The following is a 13930-nucleotide window of genomic DNA, read 5'->3' on the forward strand; positions in this document are numbered from 1 at the left end:
TTCTTCTCTACATTTTTGTTTATTGAGACAAACTAATTAAAAGGCACAAACATAGGGCATATGTTTACATGGACATTATAACAAACATATACATTAAAAGTGTAGGAATGTGTTTCCTTTCTGCTAAACAGAAAGTTCCTAAGCTTTTATATATACAAAAGTTGTACAATTTGATGTCCTAAAGTACAAAAGATCATTTATAAAATTATTTTACACTAAGCTCTATTTTTTTGTTGTTTTTGTTTTACTATGTAGTCCAAGCCCCTAGAACAGTTTCACGTAATGATACAGATACCTGTCACCTGACCCAAAGTCTGGCAATCACTGCTTGTACTGACACGGCAGGGTAGAAACGGAAGCAGTCCATTTTGACTAGTCAGCCCTGCTAGCACTCTGTGAAAATGCACACACACTAATCTCCATAGCTTTCAGCTTCATTAAAATAAAAACATCTCAACTGTAAATTTTTTTTTTTTAAAATGTAGAGTCTTGGTTTTAGGGTGTTTTCTTTTTTTTTTTAAAAACAAAGTTTTAAAACGTGAATATGTGACATGATAGTCTAGAAAGTATATCTGTTTCCCTAGATTTTGCTTTCTACGTTATGTACAGATAAACAGGTTAAGAAATAAAAAGCACATGTAGCTTAAACATGTGTGACCATTTGCGGAGAAGTTCTGGGCTGGACAGCTCAAACCATCACCCCAGAACTCCCACAAATTGATAGAAATGTGTTAACACAATAGAAGAATAACGTAAAAATGATGATGTTTGCAAATATTTACAAAGTTGAACAGATTTGCACAACACTTGATTAAGAAATAGGGGAGAAATTAAAAGACGCTCTCTGCTTGTCCTGAAGGGGCATCCTACCTAGTTAGTGGTTAGAATAAAAACTGTATACAATTTAATATAAGACAAAACTTCTAGTGAACAACTAACACGTCTGTCCCCTGCTGTAACACCAGCAGGTTTTGATTGGGAAGCAGAGGGCATAAAAATCATACCCAGTGCCTCCAGAATCTTCCAGCTTAAAGCAATATTTCTTAAGTTTCAAAGCACTCCTTTTGCTCCTAGGTAAGAGTCCCATAGGGGTCTGACTGTTCAGAGACCATGTTTACATACATTTCGACTCCTCTTCTGTCAGCCATGGCTGTTTCTCACCAAACAATAACAGTTTTTTTTAAAAAAATGTTGACTACAATGCTATATTCCCTTAGGGTAATATGTTGGGTAATATTTACATCTCCAAATATCAGGTCACAATCCCTATTATATGTTGAAGTTAGAATGATAAGTTATCATATGCTTTGCATATCAGAGCTGGTATCACCTTTCCCATAGGGAATGCTGCCTGAAATTATCATATTCCCAAAGGTAAAATGCATATTTAATCCAAAATGCATTTTTTTAAATGACAACATTGTAATGCATTTACTCATTTAAAAAAAATAAAACAAAAAATAAAACAAAAACAAAGAAAAACAAAACCAAAAAAAACCATCAACACAGACGAAGATTCTACACTAGCCCAGAAACAGTGGACTCAACGACTGGCAAGTTAAAATCAGCCATCCACATCCAAGGGGTCTCTGCTAGTGTTTAGATTAAAATAATTTTCTAAGTTATTTGGGGGACAAAACATAAAACTGTTTTTTAATGACTTTCTTAAGGAAAAACAAAACAAAACTCTGGCAAATATGTATCTGCTCTAATTCAGCATCAGTCAGCTAGAAGGTAAAACTTACTTTAAACGAAGTGCTCCAGTGAAACTCAAGGTTGAACCATGTGAGCCAAATCAACAGGGGAAGATGCTACTATGGTCTCTGATGGTGCATGTTGCCCCAGTGTCTTAGTTTGAATTTATTATTAACTAAAAAAAAAAAAACAATAAAACAAAACAAACAAAACAAAAACAAAAAAAAACAAACCCCAAAAAAGAACTGCTGGTAAGGATTCCATTTCAATCCTTTTTAATACTGTTTAGAAATTCTTTACCAGGGAGGAGACGTGGGCAAGGCCTGGGGCAGGAAAGGCATGCTCTCTACTGGTCTCATCGCTATATTTAACGGACCAGCTAACGTCATCGGTGTGGGGAGGTTCATGGGAGATGTTATAGTGACTGGATGCGCTATATTCACTGGAGCGGTTACTGGGGTGGGTAAATTGACTGGTGTGGTGAGCGTTAATGGAGATGTCATGGATAACGGACTTGTTATAGTTACAGGATGCCCTAGGTTCATCGGACTGGATATATTAACTGCACTTGATACATTTACTGGACTTCTCATGCTCATTGCAGCTGCCACTGTGACTGGGTTTGTGATAGTCCCAGAAGCCACAGAGGACGTTATATTGAATGGAGTAGTAAGAGTCACAGGCGTAGTAGCAGCAGTGGAGGTTTGGCACAAGTTAGCAGCTTCTAAAAATGAGACATAAAAAGACAAAAAGTTTTTAACACATAAAAAACCATGGACAAGATTTAAAAAAAAAAACTGAACAAAACAAAACAAAAATCAAACAAGTACAGATACAAATTCTGGAATCATTTTCTTTAGGAATTATTAGTAAGTTAAAACTGTTAACATTCTATAGCCTAAAGAAATATAAACTCTCATGCAGTTCATTTGAATTCAATATTTTTTCCTGGGAAGTCAAGCGAGGTTGTCTTATAAAGAGGGTTTCGACGTTCATAAAAACAGTATCGTACAATCAAAAAAATCCTCCCAAGAGGAACATTATAAATAGAGGAGAGAGTGTACATACCGAATGGTACGTACTCTATAGCCTTCTCAAAGGTGAACTGACATTCTGTGAAGGTTTTAAAAAGTCATTATTAGGGACTGATAAGCAAAGCTCGTTTCAATATTTACCTGCTTATTTCAGTCTTAATTATTCCTACTAAGTCGTCCCACTGAGCACAGTACTTCTACTTAGCAATATTCACGGCTACCCAGTCAGTAGATTTTTCAACCCCCATCATCTCCTCAGCTTTCACACAAGCTACAGTCGCACACCAAGGTTTGGTTTGGTTTACTCTGTTTTGCAGTAAGCAGGAATTAAGTGCCGAACAAGGAAGACCCAGGCGGCCAGTGCCCGGCCCTGGTCCCGGTGGGGTCTAGCAGGGCTGGGCACTGGTGGAGCGGGCACCGGTGGTCCGGGACGCAGCGGAGGGATCACTAGGCATCAGCACCACCTGCCGGCTACCCAAACTAGAAGGCTCCAAAAACAGAAGCGGGCTGGTGGACGTGGGTAAAGGAAAGGGATGGCTGCTAGAGAAACCGACAAAAATATATTCTATGTCAACATTACGGCACTTCTAAGACGTGTCTTATTCCACATTTGTAGGGTAGGACACCAAGCTCAGTCTACACCCACGTTTCAGGAGGTAAGCCAGGAGCAAAGAGTCCACTCTTGCCACTCGGGCAATACAAATGTACCAAGACAGAGTTAACTTTGAAAGCAACATTAGCCCCATTCAAGGGTTACTGTTGGTTCTTCAAAGTCCATATCTAGGAGGGGTGGGAGGGAAGGGAAAGAGTAAAAAAAAAAAATAAAATAAAGTGAAAATAAATAGCATTAGACTAAAAAAAAAATCCCATATAATGTTGTAAAGCCAAAACAACAGGTGGCACTAGCACAGGAGAACCAGCATGAAAAGAGCAGCACACAGGCACGACACTGACTGGTCTAGCTTCACCTTCCAAGCACTGTAACACACAAAGAAACGCCCCACCCCGTGCCCCTTTCCCACTTCAGTTAAGTTAAACCAATATCATCAATTTGACAACACTTTTCCCCACCCACCTCCCTCGCCCACCACTCTGTCCAAACCCGCTGTTTTTGTTAAAGTATGTCCAATAACCCCAGTAAGAAAGGAAAGGAAGAGCAAATAAGACATAGGAAGGAACAGGCAGAAGAAAGTTACTCAGAGATTTTCTAAATCTGACACTCATTTGCTTTATCCATTTAGTGATCATATCTAACGTCTGTTATTACTACATTTTAACACATTTTAAAACTGTTCCTAAACTGTCAAATCACAGAATTCAATTGGAATAACAATCAAGGAGAAAGGGCAGCCTAAAACACAAATAAGACCTAGAAAAGGAAAAAAAAAAGAGTGAAGAAACTGAAAGGAAGTTTAGGAGGAAAAGAAAAAAAGGTGAGTCGAGAACATTTATTGCTAAAAACAGCTAGTGAAAAGCAGCAAGCGGTCACTAAGAACTTCTTCTAAAACATGTAATCCGCAGGAGACACATGATAGGCATTAGGAATCAAACTGTTGTGAGAAGAATAAGCTAGCAGTAGCGGGAAGCTTTAAACTACCATACTCCAAACAAGACACTAAACTGAAGCAATCTATTCTTCATAAAACTGACACATCGACCAGCAAAAGGAAGCTATTTGATTTCAGTTACGGTAGGATAAGCATATGTAAGCTGTGCGCTAGCAGTAATGAAAAGCACTATCACTTAGTAGTTGATTTTGTGATAAAAAGAGGGATGGAAGAGTAAGTTCTACGAGTTTCAGAAAACTTCATGCAAATGCAATTAAGTCACGGATGAAGTGAATGGAATAAACTGGGAGAGAAAAAAGAGAAGGGACACAGAAAGCATTCACATGCAAGCCAGTGATGATGCAAAGACAGGGTGTTGTATGTGTGTATATATATACATACAAATATATATATGCACACAAGTTAACAACTGGTAAGTATGCATAAACACAGCCCAAAACCACATGCAAGTCAGAAAAACACACTCTTGCCTTGGAGCAGATACAAACATCCCTTTATAATTGATGACTGCTACATACACATTTAAGCACAGAGACCAATGGGAAGTAAGTAATAAAGAGTTCATTTAACAGCTTAATTTCGGTAATGTTACCCTCCTTCTAGTTTTTAGCTATTATTTCTAACACTGGGAATGAAATTGTCATGTAACGCATCCTTTTCTGACACCTGAAACTCCCCACATAACTGTACACTCAATTATCCTACAAAACCAAGACCGTAAGTATTGTTTCATTTTACCTTTCTTCCTTGCTTTGACGGCCTCTTCCCATAATCTCAGGGTCTCTACCTGCTTTCCCGGCCAACTTGTTACATGCTGCTGCTGCTGCTGCTGCTGTTGCTGTTGTTGCTGCTGCTGCTGCTGCTGCTGCTGTTGTTGTTGCTGCTGCTGCTGCTGTTGCTGCTGCTGCTGCTTCTGATTGCTGGTCTCTTCACTCATGCATGCTATGCCAATTAAGTAAGAACACAAATTCACCTTGAAAAGTTACTCTGTTTTCTGCTGAGATGAGAAAGGCTTCTTCCAAAAAGAGTGCGTGGAATCTCGCAGGATTCCAAGAGGAAAATCACAGAGGTGTTTAAAACCATATAATTAATTATGCACTTTATAAAACTACTTTTCCGAGGTTTAAAAAACAAAATGCAAATCAGGAACACCTGGCTTCTGCCAAAAATGAACCTCCCTTCTCATTATTTTATTTGTATTTTAGGAAGACTGAAATAAAAGACTACAGTGAGTCTCTAGAACTCAAGCCAATTAGCAAATTCCATTTTTTTTTAAACCTCAGCTACATTTTTTTTTTTTTTGGTAAAAGGCCTTTTTACTTTTTATTCCAAGTATGACAAAGTTTTCAGTTTACCTTTACATCACAGAACAGCGTGTTATTACCCTCTGGCCACATTATAGCTCATCGTTTCCACCTCTACCAACTGCTGTAAATGCCTCGTATGAACTGGCTGGTGAAGCCAGAGCTGAAACCTTACACCTTGAAAAATATTTCACATCCAAATTTCGTATTAAGCTCAACAATCAGGCATTTTAGACATTCCCCGTAGCAGTCTAGCAGCAAACCAATTCCACGTATGCCAATTCCTTGCGCTAAAGAAGATCCTGCTATCAATATCTATTTTTAATAGGCACGAATACCCACAGGATGGGTATGTTCTTGCATTTTAACATAATCAAAGGCAAATCCCTTTGCAAACACATTGTTATTAGAAATGTTTTTAAAACGTTCACCTACTTTTATTGATGCCTTGTTTACAGGTATTACAGTTGATACTTTGGCTCTGCCCGTGTGTCTTTAAGTGGCTGGTGATATATGCTGCACTCAGAAGTTTACCACAGATATTACACGATACCTTTCCTTCATGGCGCACCATGTGTGTCCGCAGTCTGTCTTTGGTGGCAAAGGCAGCAGTGCACGTCTATATGAAGGACAACAATTATACTTGAAGTGCAGACAGTATCATTGCAGTACGAATTGCATGCCCGTTGTATGTTTTACCCTCTAGGTGCACAGGGTATCTTAGGCACACTGACAACCCCAAGTTTTACTTACATTTATGAGAAACCGAAATCAAAGTGTTGAACAGAGACTGAAAGTTACCTGGCTGCTTAATGGGAGCTGGCTTACGAGATGACAAAAATCTTACTCTATGCTACTTGAGCGGTCTTAAAATAGTGGGTTGCCTTACCTAGCAAAGCCAGAGGTTGCTTATAAAAAACACCTAGAACAGGAAAAGTTGCTATCTGATACAATTTTACTGCACAAATCTGAACTCAGTATCTTAAATTGCTCAATTATTTCTGTTTCTATCCAAATCAGAAAAGAGAAACAAAACCTTTTCCTAATGCCATTCTTTCCACACAAAACTTTCATTTAATACGATGAGTCACTAAAAAGCAGGTTGGAACATGAATATGTATTCCAAGCAAAACAGTTAATTGCTCGAGGGCAGTCCAGTTATTTCCCTTATACTAAGTCATCAACTGACACCAACTTGTGTTCACGTTCCAGCAAAACAACGGATCCAGAATCAACTACGCCACTCCATTTTAATGGATGTACTGGGAAAGACATTGCACACATTTCTGCAATAACCAGCACTGAGCTGAGGACACCGTGACAGTCCTAGTGCTAAGATAAGCACGTCATAAAGCAGCGTAACTACACTGCTCTCCAAGAAAGCAAAAAGCCGCTAATCTTCCTACAGCCGTAGCCACTGCATCCTCTTAAACTGCCTCTGCACCTACATCAGCACCACGGCACCGCTGGTACGTAATGCAGGTGAGACTTTATTCCTAAACTTGCACTCCACAGGGAAGTCCAGGAGCAAATACAGTTCTGGGAAGATTATTCCCCTGAGATTCTAACTACACCACGATGCATTGTTCTTAATAGATCATGTTAGCCCTTACTTGGCATTTGAAGGGTCTCTCTGTTGAGTGAACATGTTTAACGTGACAGCTTAGATGATCAGGCCTGCAAAAAAGAGAGGAACAGAAAAGAAAATGCATACTGTTACAAACAGATAGCAGTGACACTTCGGCCAGCTGTGCTGAACCTGGCGACCCCCTGCAGCCCCCAGCCCTCTGCACGGCAGGAATAACTACGTCCCCTTACCTACCCGGTGACTTTTAGCTAGAGTAACACAAGCGAGACCCAACCTGCACTTTGAAACTCAACCGTGTTCTTCTAGACCTGGAAATTTGGTTCTACCTTGTGTGTAGATGACAGGTCGACAGCTCTAGAGGTGGAAGTTTTCTGTGTTGCAAGCTTCCCCGCAGTGCTGTCAGCACGCCTCAACCTCGCGAGGAGACGAGGAGGGAGCTGGCCTGCCGTGCCCCGCTCGGCCCCTGACCTCTGCCACGGCCGGTGAAGGGGCTGTGCGACCACCACCAGTGACACAGACACGTGTCCTGAGGTCGTGACGACGTTTCAAAACACTGTCATCAAAAGAGGGGCCGCTCTCGCTCACCGCCCACCTGGCTCAGACCGAGACGGGGGCCCTAGAGGTAAGCAAGGCTCCTTTCCTCATCCCCTCGCCCATCTTCTAAGGGGCCTGCACCTCCCAGCCCCTCGCTACGATAGCTCAGCCCTGCCTGGTTATGAGAAGCCAATACTTGAGCTCGCCTGGGATTTTCTACATGGTACCTCGAGAAGCCTTTTCCACAAACACCGCAGGTGTAGGGTTTCGTGATGCCACCTTCGTGAGACCTCACGTGGTAGGTCATGCGATCCTTTCTCTTGAAGCGCTGATTGCAAATGGGACATTCGAAGGGTTTTTCATCCGAGTGGGACAGCTTGTGCCGGTTGAGGTGGTACACATCCCTGAAGGCCTTCCCGCACATCTCACAAGCGTGGTTCTTCTTAACGGGCTTGCTGGGCTTCTTCACGGTCTGAGTCACTGACATGGCCGTGGCACCGGCACTGCTGCTGGGGTTGGTGGCGGAGGAAGACGTAGTGACCGTGGACAGGATGCCCGCGATGGTGGAAACCAGCGAACTTCGGCTGTTGTCACCAGCGATGGTGGAGATAAGGGGCACCATCGTGGTGGGAGTTTTCTTTGGCCGTGACACTAACTTTACGCCCGTGTGGCAGGACTCGTGGCGCCTCAAATGGTAGCTGTCCCTGAAAGCTTTGCTGCAGTAAGTGCACACAAAGGAGGTTTTAGGTTTTTCCTTTTTAATCCCAACAATAGCATCCTTTAACGTTTCTGGTGCAGGCTGAGGTTTCTGCGTTATTGGTAAGGGCAGAATCGGCTTCTGATCGGGTGGCTCAACAGCAGAGCTCAGGAGCGGCAACAAACTGTTCTGTGCTGCCTGCTGTTGGTGATGTGAGGCTTCGTGTGCCTAAAACCAAACATTCACACTTAAATTCTACGGACGGGAGCTCGCTTTGACGCGGTGAGAGCATTTACAGACTACAGGAAAGCAAACTCTAGACCGAAAGCCATTGACGTACAACTGCAAAAGGTTACAGGATTTTCTTTGGAAGAGGATAAAGCCAGTCGCGCTTCCGATGCGCACGCGGCGCAGATTCTGCGGCGAGCAAGCGCGGCAAGGCGCACACCGTAACAATCACATAATTAAGTTTCCGGAGGGCAACGTTTCTTATGGAAAACAACTAGGCGCTTGTCAGATCTTTACTCCCAGTATCGCCTGATCTTTACATAACAGATAACTCGTTTTACTAACGATCGTATCAGGTGCCCCGGCAGGACTATCTTTGGAGCTTATGAATGTACCGAGGGGAGTTGCAAAACACCGCCCCGCCTCTAAACCTAACCCGGGCTTACTGCACGCCGGGGATTAGGCTGCAGCCGCCGGGAGCCGGGATGCGATAAGCCACCGTATTTAAACGCCGCGCTCAGAGCAGCGTGCTGGCACGGAGACCAATGCAGCTCGGGTGGGGAGCTGCCTAAAGCAGCACTTGTACGCCCGGCAGGCCCCTGGCACGCTGGTTCCTGAGCACTTTGTGTCTGGCAGCTAAGGAGAGGTCTTCTCGTCACCGGCAGAGTTCTGAGACGGGAGGGAAGCTAATCAATGAGCTCTGGGAGGTGTCTGGATCCTGGGGAACACGGGGACAGGGGGACTCAGTATCTCAGGCCGATACTGAGCGACTGGGAGCTACAGAAGCGGGGGGAGAAACTGCGGGGAAAAGGCAGAGGGAGACCCCACCAGTACCAGGGCAAACGCCCCTCGGCCACGCTGCAGCCCCCGCTGCTGCAGCCGCACGGGCGTTGAGCGCTGTTCAAGGAGCATTAAAATAAATCACTCCGGCACCTTCAGCACATCTGCGCTCGAGACGTGCCTCGGTCCCAGCAGCCCAGTTTGACCCCAGCCTGGTTATCAGCGGGGCGCGCCAGGTCTGAAGCCCAGTTCGGGGAACTGGCGTTCCCATCGGAGCAGCACCGCTGCCTCCCAGGACTTTTTCCTACGGCTTCCTTCACCAGGCACGCCGTGCAGCACGGCTTGAGGCCGGGAGAGCCGGGTAAAACACTGCCTGCTTGCAGCCCCCACCGTGCCTACTTTTATTTCGGCTGAGGACGGACAGTTTTACGAAGCACGCCCAAGCTCAGGCTCTCCCTACGTTAATGAAATGCTTGGCATCCTTTCGAGAAGTCAGGATTTCTCGAAGCGGGCTCTGGGACTATCTCCTCAGTTACATCCTGTCCCTTTGCCTCTCACAATCCCGAGCAGCGACTGCGGCGCGTCCAGCCGGCGGTTTGTCTGCCTCTCCCTCGGCTCCAGGTAGTCGGGTCCTGCTCTGCCACGCGGCCGCACCCCGCGGCGCCTCAGCTGCTCCTTTCTCGGGAGCGCGGTGCCGACGATCTTTGGATAAAAGCCACTGGTGGATACAAACACTAACCCACGTGGGCAGGAATACGTGCTCCGTAACACCGCGAGCCTAGCTGACGGGGAAAGTAGCCTGGGTTCGGCACGGTAACACGGGACAAGACTCACTGGAATCGCTAGGGCCTGGGACAGCCCGTCCACTTTTACCTGCGCTGACGGGCTGCGGCAGGTAGGCTGAGCGCGGCCGCACCGCTGCGGTCACCGCAAACACCAGCCTGCGGGGCCGTGTCGCAGCAGCGATTGCTAAAGAGGGAAAGGCAGAGCTCTCCTGGAGGCTACGCTGCCGAGCGGGGCATGGCTCTCGCTCCATCCTCTCCGGTAAACTTTTGCCTGGCTTGAGCGACAGCTGCGGATTTTATTCGCTGGGTTTTTAAAGCGCGGTCATTGGCATCTACGTTGCACGGGGATGAAGGGAATATGCACCGAGCACATCGAAAGCAAAGCGTTAAGCAGGTTGCGTACTTAAATGCACTTTTAATTTGAAAAAAAAAGAGTCTGAGATGTTTTACAGCCAACTTTAAATAAGCATTAAACAATGTTGTTAACTGCATCAGAAGACACTTAAGAGCACCTAAGGATAGCTCCAGAGATACGGTTTCAAAGGCAGAGCTGGCAGATCGGATAATAGGGAGCCCAAATCCTTTGGACAGGGTTCAACCTTGCGCAGTTTACGGGTATTTTTAAGCCTTAAAGTATCACCAGCACTCGGAGGTAACGATGCACCCGCTCCCGCCGGCGGGATGCAGGCAGCGGAGGCAGGACAATGTGCATTCATCGGGCTACGTGCTACGAAGCCGCTCTTATATAAGCCTGCTTAGCGTGGCTCCCAGCTCCGCGGGGTTATTAGCAGCGCTCTCCAACGAGCCCTTCTGCAACACCAGTACTCCTCAGGATCCGAGGCCTGTCTGTAGTAAGGGCATTTTAAAAAGGATCAGGCAGGATTTTTTTTTTTTGATTATTATTTTATATATTTTTTTTAACTTGCCGCCCGAGAAGGGAACACAGCACCTGCTGCACGCCTCTCGCCAGCCGTTTTTATCCCGGCACGGAACGCAGTTTTACTTGACCTAGCACTAATGTCAAGTCAACATTTTTTGCCAGATTTTGATCGCCTGGGACAGGCTCTCATGCAAAACACCCTCGTCTATCACTAAATCTTTCTTTCCTGGGGGGCAGTAAATAAGAAATCCGCAATTCGTGACCCAGAGTGGTAGGATGTGGCACCACCAACTTCCAGTGCCAGAGGCTAAAAGATTTTTGCACTCAAGCCTTAATGCGAGAGCAACAAATTAGCGTGAGTCATATCTTGAATACCCTGTTTGATGGATGATTCCTCCTAACACCAACAGATACAACTTTCACTTTCCCAGCAGATACTAAAAGCGGTTTCAAAACCCGCATTTCAGGGACGAACAAGATCCAAACAAGAACTGCTTATTCGACACTGTAATCGTTTCTTTCAGAAGATACAATCCGTCAGCACGCCGCCTAAGCACAACCCAGTAACTTTATTTGGAAAGAGCAGTTTACAGTTACACGTCCCATTGCTAGTGAGACCAACACTGAGACATTGAAACCTTCTCTAGAAGCAGTTTGCTAAAAGTTACAGTTTTACACGCTGTAAATTAATCTTCCCTTAGAAATCCTGCAACAGCTGGAAAGTACGTTCAGTAAAAGCCCTCAAAAAATAATTTGTGCGCGTATTCGGTCACTGGGTTTAGTTATTTAACCGATGGCGGGGAAGGGGCTGGGGAGGGGGGTTAAATTCACTTTTTGTTACTCATTTTTAACTAATCTTTTGGATTTTGGCTGTCACGCTGTTGGTAGGAACAGAAAGAAGAAAAGCTTAAGAGCAGAAAGAAGAACAGCACTTTACAGTGCTGTCTGCTGGGTGCATCAGGATGCTCCCATCCTAAACCCTTGGTTTTCATACAATGACTCAAGAAATAATATTCAGCATTTATTGGAAGGCCTTAAAGCTTTATTGCTGGGGGGGGGGCACGAGGAAAATTTCCACGTCACACTTCTGTGGAGACGCTTCCAAGCCGCACAAAACCGCGCGGCGGCAAAGCGCGCCGCCGACTCCTAATTAAAAGCAGCGCGGCCCCGCTACCGAACCGGAGCGGGACCCCGGAGCGGGACCCCCGCCGGCTCGGAAACGCAGCGGCCAGCCCAAAAACGAGGGCAGGCGGCGAGGAGCCGGCCGGTGCGTGGAAACGCTGCCTCGCACCGCTCGGGGCGGCTGCCGCAGCGCCCTGCCGCCCGCCTCGGGGCGATTCTGCCCCGAAGGGCTCAGCCGGGTGCCAAAGGGAAGCCAAAAGCGCCCCGCTCGGGGCAGGGGGGGGGAGATCAGGACCTGGGCCGGGGGGACATCAGGTGCCCTGGTGGATGGAGCAGGGGGGTCCTGGGGGGGGTCCCTGCCCCGCTCCCTTCGCTCAGCCCAGCGGCGGGCGGTGAGTAAGCAGCCGGGCGCTCGCAGAGAGCCTTGCTTTACCTCGGCAGAGGTGATGCGTGCCCGCCCGCCTTTATTAGTTATTCTTTCTTTCTTTATTTATTTTTTTCCCTGGTCGCGCATTTCAACGTTTCAAAAAAAAAAAAAAAAAAAAGGGGGGGGCAAAAGGAGGCGAAAACCCAACGCGGCGCGGCGGAGAGCCGGCAAGAAAAAATAAAAATAAAAATAAAAATAAAAAAACGGGAGGGGTCCGGGGCTCGGGGAACCGGCACCGGGGGCTCTCCCTCCGGGTCCTGCCCCCGGCCTCTCGCTGCCTGTTTGGTTTTTTTTTGTTGTTTTTTTAAAAGAAAACAAGGCGCCGGCAGCCGGCCGGGGAAGGAGGGATTAATTCGTGCCGCCGGCCGCGGGCTGTGGCAGCGGGGTTTGCTGCGGCCGGGCGGCTGCTGCCCTTCTGCTGGGCTTTTTTTTCTTCGGGGAGGGGGGGGGGGGGACAGAAAATAAAATAAATAAATAAATAAAACTAAAATAAAGGCGGTTTTGTCTGCCCGGGGGCGAAAGGAAAAAGTTTGAAAATACATATAAAAACGATGCCGACGAGCATCGCTCGCTCGAGGGAAATAAAAATAAACGCCCCCCCCCCCCCCTTCGCGGGGGGGGGGAGCCGCGGGCGGGGAGCGGGTCCTGGCCGCGGGGCAGCGGAGCGGGGCCGTGCCGGGGGAGGCGGGCGGGAGGCCGGGCGGCGGCGCTGAGTGACAGCCCCGGCCTAGCGGGGAGCCCCGCGGCCGCCGAGGGAGGAGGAGGAGGAGGAGGAGGAGGAGGAGGGCGGGCGAAGGGGGGGGGGGGGGGGACGCGGGCAGCGGCGGCGGCGGGGCCTCACCTGAAAGAGGAACGCGGTCCAGTTGGCCTCCATGGCGGGGGCGTCCCGGCCTCGGCGGGCGGGCGGCGGCGGGCGGGCGGCTCGGTGCGGCGCGGTGCCCCCCCCTCCTGCGCCGGGCCGCAGCTACATGGAGCCGACAACAAAGCGGCGGCGGCGGCGGCGGCTCAACATGGCAGCGCCGAGCGGCCGCTTCCGCTAACCTCCGGGCTGCACCACTGCGGCCCGCAGGGGGGAGGCGGCGGCGCCGCGGCCCGGCGGGGCGGCGCGGGCCCGGATCGCCGCGGCGCCGCCCCCGGCGCTCCTCGAGGTTCGGGGCGGGCGCGGGGCTCGGGGCCGGGCGGCGGGGGCGGCGGGGCAGGGCGGCGGGGCCGGGGAGGCGCGGCGGGCGGGCCGCCCCCCCCGCGGGGCTGGCAATGGGCCGGTCCCGGCTGGGGAAGCCGAGGCGAG

General features: G+C 47.9%; 1 protein-coding gene across 2 annotated transcripts; it reads right to left on the reverse strand.

The window, feature by feature from the left end:
- VEZF1 (vascular endothelial zinc finger 1) lies at positions 1-13766 on the reverse strand. 2 transcript variants are annotated; one of them, XM_080563519.1, is made up of 7 exons: positions 13484-13766; positions 7951-8648; positions 7215-7278; positions 6037-6220; positions 5036-5239; positions 2764-2808; positions 1-2419 (listed from the first exon to the last, which is right to left on the reverse strand). In XM_080563519.1, the coding sequence occupies exons 1-7, from the start codon at positions 13514-13516 to the stop codon at positions 1992-1994; spliced, it is 1656 nt and encodes a 551-aa protein (XP_080419645.1). In that variant the 5' UTR covers positions 13517-13766; the 3' UTR covers positions 1-1991. The 2 variants fall into 2 exon arrangements, with proteins under 2 accessions (XP_080419645.1, XP_080419646.1); XM_080563520.1 differs by lacking the exon at positions 2764-2808 and having other exon boundaries at positions 13484-13755.
- Positions 13767-13930: the final 164 nt, after the last annotated feature.

Source organism: Anser brachyrhynchus (genome assembly GCF_964034855.1).
Source record: "Anser brachyrhynchus genome assembly, chromosome: 20".
NCBI lineage: Eukaryota > Metazoa > Chordata > Aves > Anseriformes > Anatidae > Anser > Anser brachyrhynchus.